The sequence below is a fragment of the Hipposideros armiger genome, unplaced genomic scaffold, assembly GCF_001890085.2.
Source record: "Hipposideros armiger isolate ML-2016 unplaced genomic scaffold, ASM189008v1 scaffold_315, whole genome shotgun sequence".
Classification (NCBI taxonomy): domain Eukaryota; kingdom Metazoa; phylum Chordata; class Mammalia; order Chiroptera; family Hipposideridae; genus Hipposideros; species Hipposideros armiger.
Genome location: NW_017731665.1, coordinates 690,505 through 700,184, shown reverse-complemented (window position 1 = coordinate 700,184; position 9,680 = coordinate 690,505). Strand labels below are relative to the sequence as shown.

Below are 9,680 nucleotides of genomic sequence, written 5' to 3'. Positions count from 1 at the left end.
ATTCCCCAACGCTGTTCCCCTCCCCCAATTCCCCAATAAAATCTTAAAAAAAAAGAAAGAAAGAAAGAAAGAAATGGTTCTCAGTTTTTGGAGTCACACATCTCTCAAAAGATTCTGATAAAAGCATTGACCCTTCCCCTAGAAACAATACATATACAGAGACACAAGGCTAAAAGGCCCTGTGCCAGAACCTCTGTTTGCCAGAGTTTAGACAAACTGAAAGGAATCAAAGCACATGGCAGGCAGCCATATGCCCGGCCTCCTTTCAGGCCTCTTGCATCAGCAGCTAGGAGGAAAGGCTACCAGGCACATCTACTCCACTACCCTTTGTGCATGAAGCAGACAGCTAACGTGGACTGGACTGTCACCAAGTAAACCTGGGGGAGCTGCTCTACAACTTCGAGTCCTGCCTCCTAACCCCCACCACATCTTGTGACAACTGAAAGATGAGGAGAGTGAGGTTGGGGGAAAAGGGACCAAGTTAAGGCAGAGGGGATAGGAAGGACAAGAAAAAGATTGAGCATCAAGAGGCAGCTCCAGGTTTCTAAGTCAAACGTTTGCCTGTAGAAAGAAGCTTCTGTATTCACCATTCATTCATTCATTCAGCAAATACAAATATTTAGCATTTATTCATTCAGCAAATACTCGCTGAGCACCAACCAGGCACTAGACTCCATGTTGGGGATGCGGCAGTAAACCATTGGAAGGTACTGCCCTCCTGGAGCTTACATTTATCAAGATCTTAACACTGTATTTGGCACAAGGATACAAAATGAATAAAAGTCAAAGCCAATGCCCTCAAGGACTCCAGTGATCTACTGGGGGAGGGTGGGAAAGCAGTGTGTGAAGGGATTAGCACACAGAGACATGCACAGGGTGAGAATACACAAAACAGTCACCTCACCAGGGCTTCTCAATCTCTGCACTGTGGAAGAAGGGATGGACGAAGGGATCAGTTTCCTCTCGTGGGGTGGGACAGGGAGGCTGGTGCTGTCCTACTGTTATGGGCTGAACTGTATCCCTCACTCCAAATTCATATGTTGAAGTCCTAACCGCCATCACCTCAGAAGGTGACTGTATTGGATACAGGCTCTTTGAAACAATCCTGACAAAACATTGACCTTGGACTTCTAGCTTCCACAACTAGAATAAAAAACAAATAAATTTCTATCGTTTAAGCCACCCAGTCTGTGGTACTTTGTTATGGTGGCCCCAGGAAACTAATATATTTAGTATGTATTATAGGAGGTCTTGCAGCACCCCTGGCCAACTAGTTGCCAGTAGCACCTCCTCTTGTCCTCGCCTCACAAGTTACAAAAAGTGTCCAGACATTATTAAATGCCCCCCATCCCCCCCGGAGGGTAAAATCACCTCCAGTCGAGAACCACTGGCAACCCAATCTAAGAAGTTCAGGGAAGGTTTTCAAAGGCCTTAACATGCTGTTACACTGTAGAAATTAGCTAGGCTAAGGAGGGGTTTGAATCCATCCAGGTTTACATCTGTAATCCTGGTGTTATTTGCAACAGCACCCCCTTTCACTTTCAAAAGTGCCCCATTTGGCCGCTAAACCTTTGATGACCTTTGGTTTGGAGGGAGTGGTTCAGTCCTGTGCATTCAGGACTGCAGGTACTATGATGTAACTAGAGACTGCGTGCGGATGTGTGTGCGTGTGTAAGGAACTTGTGTGTTTTGGGACAGCAGATACTATGATGTAACTAGATTAAAAAGATTGTGTGTGCACACATGCCTGTGTATGGTGGATATGGTGATGGTAGAGGGGTGGTTAGAGATGATGGTTAAAGGGGCCTAGGAATAAGCAAAAGGGCCTCTGAGCTATGCTGAGGAGCCTGGATTTTATCAAAAGCAGATGTCTGAGGATGGAAAGTGTTTGCCCTGTTTGCTTATGCCCTAACCTTAGGAAGCCGCTGACAATGTTAAATAGGGAAATGATCAAGTTTATGTGAGGAAGAGCTCTCAAAAAAACAAAAACCAAAACCAAACAAACAAAAAAACCAGTTAGGATTGGGAGATTTAAAATTAATTAGAGCACAAAAGACAATCAGGGTGTTGAGCATATCCAAGAAAAGGGATAGTCAGACAACAGAATGAGTAAGAATAGTCAGAATGATTAAAATCAGAGTCAGGAAGAAAATCTGTATTTTCAGTATCCTCAATACTGGTTTCTTGCTGCTGTTCCTTAGACTTCCTGGGATATGAAAAACAGAGTGGAAGCAGTAGGTGCTAGAAGACCACTTGTCTTTCTTTGGTCAGATCTGAGGCAGACACTACAGCTAGTTTCCTAGTGCTCCTGCACTCAATCCTCTCTTCATTCACTCATGAATGCGTTACCCTGGCCCCTTCCAGCTGCAGCTTCAACATCATGATCAGAGAACCTGGACTTGGGTTTAGACTGTTGTTGTAAAGCTGCACGAGTAAAGAGAAATCGTATTTAACTATTACAAGTTTAGTGACTTTTGACATTATCCAAAAGGCATCAATGATTACCAATAATTTAGAAAGAGTTCATTTAAAAGGCAAATTTTTCCCCAAGATGTGACCAATAAATGTCTTGCTCTTTTTAGAATAACCCAGAATAGGATTAGCCTCCAAGTCATTCCAAGAATGGCCAACCCAGTGTCAAATAACTGCCTTCTTTCAGCCCTTGAGAAAGAGAATTTAAAATGTTTTTATGTCATCTAATTGAACTACTCGATTTGAGATGAGATCACATACCAATGTTTAAGAGCTGAGTTGATGACTTTGGATGTGCTATCAGAGTGCACCTTGAAAGATGCTACCACTCACTTGATACAAAACATGCCTATCACAGGCTATGGAGGGATACAAGGATAGATGACTGCAGTTCCCGAGTAATGACCACATACAAGGCTTAGTACTTAGTGCCTGCCTCTCTCTCTCTCTCTCTCTCTCTCTTTCACACACACACACACACACACACACACACACACACACCAAAAATGCTCCCCAACTTGCACAAATGTAATATGAACATATTTAGCTTGACATTAGAAAATGTTAGTAAACCTAAAAATGACCACTTTTGCTCATACTGAGAAATACTGAATGACATCACTCCAAATAATCTTGAGGAGACCTGGGCATACTGCTCCATTTATGAAGACATACAGGTGGCAGGAACAGAATTAAAAAACTGGATCACTTGTCCAAAACCACATCCAATCTCATATCCCCAGTACCTAGGACAGTGGCTGGCATAAGACAGGCCCTCAATACCTGTGAATGAATGAATAAATTTTCAGTAAAGGAAAGAGAGGCTCAAAGGGATCAAATAATTCACCCAAATCTCTCTCTCTCTCCCTCTCTCTCTCTACCTCTCTCTCTCTCTCTCTCTCTCTCTCNCACACACACACACACACACACACAGACACTGAGGGTGTGGAGGTGAGTTTGCTCACTGTACAAAGTAATCACAACTATTGGTACTTAATGACAGTATTACAAAACTGTACCCCAATAGGAAATTATCTTGTGTAAGTCACCTTGTCAGGGCCCTTAATTAATCATCTTTGTAAAGCATAAATAGCTTAAGTATCATTGCCCAAATTCTAGGGGACAAAAGCAACTAGCACAATTCAGGCACACAGTTGGTTGTTCAATGATTCCTCCTTCCTTCTCTCACTATAAAAAAAGTCACCCAACACACTGCATTAAAAACTATCATGGCTAAGCACCTAAAGGATTCATAAATATTAATTCACTACCACCCAGGCTATTAAGAAAGCAGCAGGTTTTGAATCAAGGCTTTACCACTTTTTAGCTTTGTGACATTCTACAAGTTGTTTAACATCTAAGCCTCAGTTTATCTATAAAAATAGATTAATAACAGTGTCTATCACGTGGAAATGATCCATGCTTGGTACATAGTAAGTGCTCAATAAATGTTTGTTTTATTACAATTACCAATTTAAGGACTTCTAAAAGGGACCATTAAGTTTACCTTTCGATTTACAGCATTTCGTGGAAAGAGTGTACGCTTGAAAGTACAGTTCTGGGTTTAGGACAACTATCTAACTTTATGACCTTGGGCGGGTCAGTTCCTCTGCTAGAACCTCAGTTACCCATTCTTTAAAATGGGGATGTCAATTCCCACCTCGCACGGCTGTTGTTACCATCAAGTGAGGTGAGGCACAAAGTGCCTACTTAGCATAAGACCAGATGCTCACCCAATGGCAGGTACCTCTTCCCCTCCGCTACAGGCTACAAAGTGGAGGGAAAGAAGAGAATACGGGAAGGGAGCAGCAGCATCACAGAAAGAGGCCTCCAAAAAGGTTGACAGAGAGGTGAAGGGTTACGGCCAACGGGGCGTTTTATCCCCGCCGCCGAAGGCTCCATGCAGCTCTCCCTCGTTCACCGCTTCTGGGTACTCACTTGGACCTCTCTGTCTCTTGCCTGTCAGCCTCTCCAAGGAATTCCGTATACACGTCGGAATACACCCTCCACCCTGCTATCTCGTAGCTGGAGCGAGGAGAGTCACTCCCTTCCAGGCCTTGGAGGCCCCACTCGGGCGCTGGAGCCTGCCCTTACCTGTGAAGTTGACACCGGCTCTCAATGTCAGCAGCGCCCCGGGGCTGCGAGCTCTCAGGGAAGGCGCGAAGGTGGTAACACTCAACTTGAGGCCCAGCGACGGCCCCACTGCGCCCGCCCTGGGCGGCCGGGCCCCTCTCCCCGCTGCAGCTGGCAGCCGAGGGGTCCCCACAGCCACCAGCAACCAGCGTGTGGAGCACAGCACCGCCATCTTGGCCCGGGGACACTGCGCCTGCGCCACCAGGCTCAAGCGGGCCTCGCGAGGATAACGCGCGCGCGCAGCGCCGGCACCTCTGGAGACAGGGCCCGCTGCGCGGGCACGCAGAAGCACAAGTATTGCGCACGCGCAGCTGCATCCAATGCGCCTCCCTAGTAGCCAACATCGAAATTACGTTTGCTCTGAAGATATACTTGCCCTGGAGAACTTCGTAATTCTGTGCTGGAGGATCACGACTGCACCTTATCTGTGTAAGGCTGTGGTTAGGTGTAGCTGAATATAACTGGTTTGAGGGGCCCGGCAAGGGACGGGAATACAAATCCCGGCGTGCAGTGCGGCTGTCTGGCTCGCAGATCTCAGCGTAAAGTGCACGGCTTCCTTCCTCCTGACTCTTAACATTTTCTTGCATGTTACTCATCCGGTGCCCGCGCAAACGGTCAGAGTTTCTGTCCGAGCTCCCAGATCCTGTCCTCAAATTCATCGTTTCTGGTTGATTCACTACGCGGCAGACTTTGATGCCTTAGGTCTCTCCTAAGCGTGTTAGCCTTCTCCAAACCTGTGAACTTGGCCTGTCGCAGAGTGAGAGCCAGGTTCCCCCAAAACGAGTTTAATAAACATTGTCAGCATCTACTGTGTGTCACTCACGTTCTAGGGTATTGGGAATACAATGAGGAATGGCATACCATTCCTTGCTGTGGAGGAGCACAACAATGAATTGAGAGACAGGCCCCTTAGCAACTAATGTGATCAATGCTATCATAGGTATAAACAGTTTTACAGGAACACAGATGAAGGGGTTTCTCAGAGGTTGGGGTATTGAGGTGTCAGGGAAGGCATCTGAGAGGCAACATTCCAGTAATGAAAAGTGGATCAGGTAGGGGTGGAGCGGAAGAGTATTCCAACTAGCAAGAAGTTAAAAAGCAGATGTCTGGAGATGGAAAGTGCTTGTGCTGTTTGCTTAAACCCTAAACTTAAGGTGTGACTGGAGATGAGGCCAGAAAGATAAACTTGGCCTGGTAAGTCTTGCAAAGGAGTTCCAACTTTCATACTTACACCACCACCACCACCACCCAAAAATAAAATAGGAACCTGGGGTTCATAGATGGTTTTAAGATGATCTGTGCTCCTCCCCACTTTCCCCATTGTACACGAAATTTTTGTGTATGTGTATGTTAGTCCATAGCTTTCAGCAATCAAATTCACCATATGCTCTGAGATTCAAAGAAGGTTAAAAACCACTGGCCCAGTGAAGAACAGTTATGAGGCTATTGTAAAGTGCAAGGAATAGTTGAGTTCGGGCTAGGGAATGTTCAAGAAACAAGGAAAAGGGTTTCATGGGGTCAGAAGTGGAAGAAAGAGCTCTGTTAACATATTCAACCAATATTTAAATGTTTTCCAGCAGTGGTTCAGAGTATGAGCCCTGGTGTCTGAATTCTGGCTCTGCCACTTACCAGCTGTGTAAGGCAACTTATTTTACATCTCTGTGTCTCAGTTTCCTTTCTCTAAAAGGAAAATGTAACAGTAAGTAACTCAAAGGATCACCTAAGGAGTGAGATAATCCATGTAAAGGCTTCATATAGTACTTGGCACATAGTAAGTGCTCAATATGTTAGTCCTATGTGCCAAGTTCTCTGCTAAGCACTGGCAATACCAAGCAGAACTCAGACAGTTACTTGTTCACCGGGAGCCCAAAACCTAGTGAAAAAGAGTGAGAGAGGGTGCTGGTTGAGAAGTACAACTTTCAGGAACAAAAGCTGAAAACAAGAGGCAAAGGGATTGCACTTACTACCTCAAAGTGAATTAGGGCAAACTAGAGGAGGGCTCACTAACATGAAAACTTTGTCAGCTTTATAACTTCCTCATTTTTTTGTATTTTAGTTTCCCCCCACCTACTTCCCCATAGTGATTAAAAGAAAAAGTCCTCCACATTGAAAGGGTGTGTGTTTTGTTTTAGGGGATAGCGGGAAGGCTGGTTGTTGGGGAGCCTACATTTGCTTTTAGGAAGACCCCAGGGAATGGAGTGGGTGATAGTGGCTACTAATGGACCCTTCCTAGGCTTGTTGGCAAACACTGGGATGAGCACACAGGCCACACCTACCCACACTTCCAGGCAGAATATGTCCTGTGTCTCTCCCCTCCTCCCCCTCCCCTGCCCCTTCTCCAGTCTAAAGCCAAAAACTTGAGCTTTATGGAGAAACACATGTTACTTGGAAAAGGCACACAGGTTTCATAAGCACCTCCCCCTCTACGCTTTTCATTTTACTGTTCCACTCGGCCCTTCCTGCTCTCCTGAAAGTAGTGGGATCTGTGATAGCTAGTAAGGAGTTTTAAGTATGGTCTACTCTGTGATTTCCTGCAGACACTGACCATCCCAGATACAATGGGACTGGCCAAGTCCATGGCTACACAATGGGATGGCTGCTCCCCTCTCCATGTAATGAGCCCTATCAGGGAGGGCAAAAGGGCCTCAGCCAGTCTCTCCAGAGGCAATAAAGCTAGCTCATGATTTTTCTAGTTGTAGCATTTCCTTTCCTTCCCAAGAGAGTACGGGACGATTCCAAGGGGATGTGAAATGTGTAACCTATGTTCCTGGACATGACATCTGCTGTGGGTGCAGTTCCCTGCAAAAGAAGAAGACAAACTGAACTGTGCCCTCCCCTCATTTGTCTGGGTTTTCTGTGCTAATGATTTCCTAAAAGACCCTTTAAATAAACCACAGGCGGCGCCAGCTCACAGCTAAATATACTTCTGCCCAAACTCGGCTTAAACTCAATGTTTCACAACAATGAGAAATAAAAGGAAATCTTTTAAAGGAAAAAAAAAAAGATCATGGACATTAAGAATAAGGCTCTGGGGCCGGCCGAGTGGCACGTTGCTTATGAGTTGGCTTGGGACGCCAGCTCTGAGCAGCAGGACCCCGGTTTGGATCCCACATTAGGGCCAGTGACGCTGCGCCCTCTACAGCTAAGATGGTGAACAACAGCTCGACCTGGAGCTGGGCTGCCCTGAGTCGCTGGTGACCGCGTAGGCTGCAGTGGGGTGGCAGTGGGCTGCAGTAAGCTACCGTGAGTGGCTGGCAGCCAGAGTGAGCGGCCGGCAGCTGCTGTGAGCTGCCTTCCAATGGCTGGTGAGCAACTGCCTCACCCAGTAAGAGCACAATGATAATTAATACCAACAGGAGCCAGTGAAGCGACATCCTCCACAACTAGACTGAAGAACAAAATAACAGCAACTTGTCTGTTCCCCTTCCCTGATTCCCCAAAGCTGTTCCCGTCCCCCAATTCCCCAATCAAATCTTAAAAAAAAAAAGAATACATCCTAAGCCTCTGATGCTTTTGTGAAGCAACCTCTTCCTTGCTGGTCACTTTCTTTCTGCTAATGTTCCTTCCTTTAGTTACATGAAATGTTTTGAATTTTCTGGAATGAGGACTTCACTACACTGGTCTCCTGAATTCTTGTTCATTATTAATCATTCTTGGAAACAGGACCTGTGAAATCAAAATCATCCTGCCAGGCACCAAGCTAACCAGACATCCTTATTTTGCTGGAATTTGACCCATCTTTGATAGCCTGCATTTTAGGGTAGAGAGATGTCTTCCAGAGTCCTTAGAGACAAACAGCGAAGTGGAGTTACTAGGAGTATAAAGAAACAAAGCTGGTAATTCATAGGCTCTTGGGACTGGAAGGAATCTTGGAGGCTGTCAGTTCCACTTTGCAATTCATGAAGTAATTTATTCTGCTCAAGTTTGCAGCAGCCTTAGAGCTCTGAACTCTGCTAGAAAGAATCACTCTCCAGCCAGAATGGATCTGGGAACATGTGATATGGTCACTCTCTGGGCCTCCATGTCCCTCTGGTCCTTCCCTCTCCTCTGCTTCCCTGCTGTGGAGCTCAGGTTTGTCACTGTGGGAATGGGGAAGATGACATTCTCCAACTCTTCTTCTATCAGCCCCCAGTTTGTGGAAATATAGTCACATGATCCAGCACAGCCAGGGTCATGGCCTCTCTCTTTCCTGGGAGAGGTCAGGGGTCACAAACCCAGGTGCCAGGGCTAAGCAGGTAAAGTGTAAGGGTGGAGTGGCCATGTATAAGATAACAGGGACCAGTGGGACTGCAGCAAACGGGAAAACATGCTTTAAAGGTGGCAGGTGCTTCTCAGCTCCAACCCATTTTAGCCATGTGGAGATTAGGAGCCACTATTGCAAAATCTTTCCATTTTTCAAGAGAGGCTGAAATTCAAGCCTTTAGGATATGTCTCAATTTAAAAAATACCATGTGAACCAAGTAAAACATATTTGTGACCAGATTTAGTCCATGATATGTCCATTTATTACCTCTGGGGGCTAAAGATTTTCTCACTTTCTGACTGTGCCCATTTAGGCCCATCATAATTGTAGATAAAACAACAAAAACTAATTCAGGGATAACAGTGAAGTGACAAAGCAAATTTGGGAGGTTTACATGAACTTTGCAATAGATGTACAGTTGATTTATATTTAAAAATATTTTTAGAGCCAGCCGAGTGGCTCAGTTGGTTAAGAGTGTGAGCTCTGAGCAACAGGGTTGCCGGTGCGATTCCCACATGGGCCAGTGAGCTGTGCCAAGCTGAGCTGCCACTGAGCTGCCAACAGGTGGCAGGATGGCTCAGCTGGTGAGAGCATGTGCTCCTAACAACAAGATTGCTGGTTCGACTCCCGCTTAGGATGGTGGCTGCGCCCCCCTGCAACTAAGATTGAACACAGCATCTTGAACTGAGCTGCCCTGAACTGCTGATGGGTGGCCGGATGGCGACTGGACTTGGAGCTGAGTTGCTGTGCCCTCTACAACTAAAATTGAAGGACAACAACTTGGCTGTTCCCCTTCCCCAATTCCCCAATAAAATCTTTTATATATATATAT

General features: G+C 45.8%; 1 protein-coding gene across 2 annotated transcripts in view; it reads right to left on the bottom strand.

The window, feature by feature from the left end:
• DNAJA3 (DnaJ heat shock protein family (Hsp40) member A3) overlaps positions 1–4,822 on the bottom strand; it is a 30,898-nt gene extending 26,076 nt beyond the window's left edge. Inside the window, exon 1 of one of the 2 annotated variants that reach the window (XM_019660342.1) lies at positions 4,567–4,822. In XM_019660342.1, the coding sequence (XP_019515887.1) occupies positions 4,567–4,777 (211 nt within the window). In that variant the 5' untranslated portion in view covers positions 4,778–4,822. The remainder of the gene's footprint in view (positions 1–4,566) is intronic. The other variant, XM_019660341.1, reaches the window with a different exon arrangement.
• Positions 4,823–9,680: the final 4,858 nt, after the last annotated feature.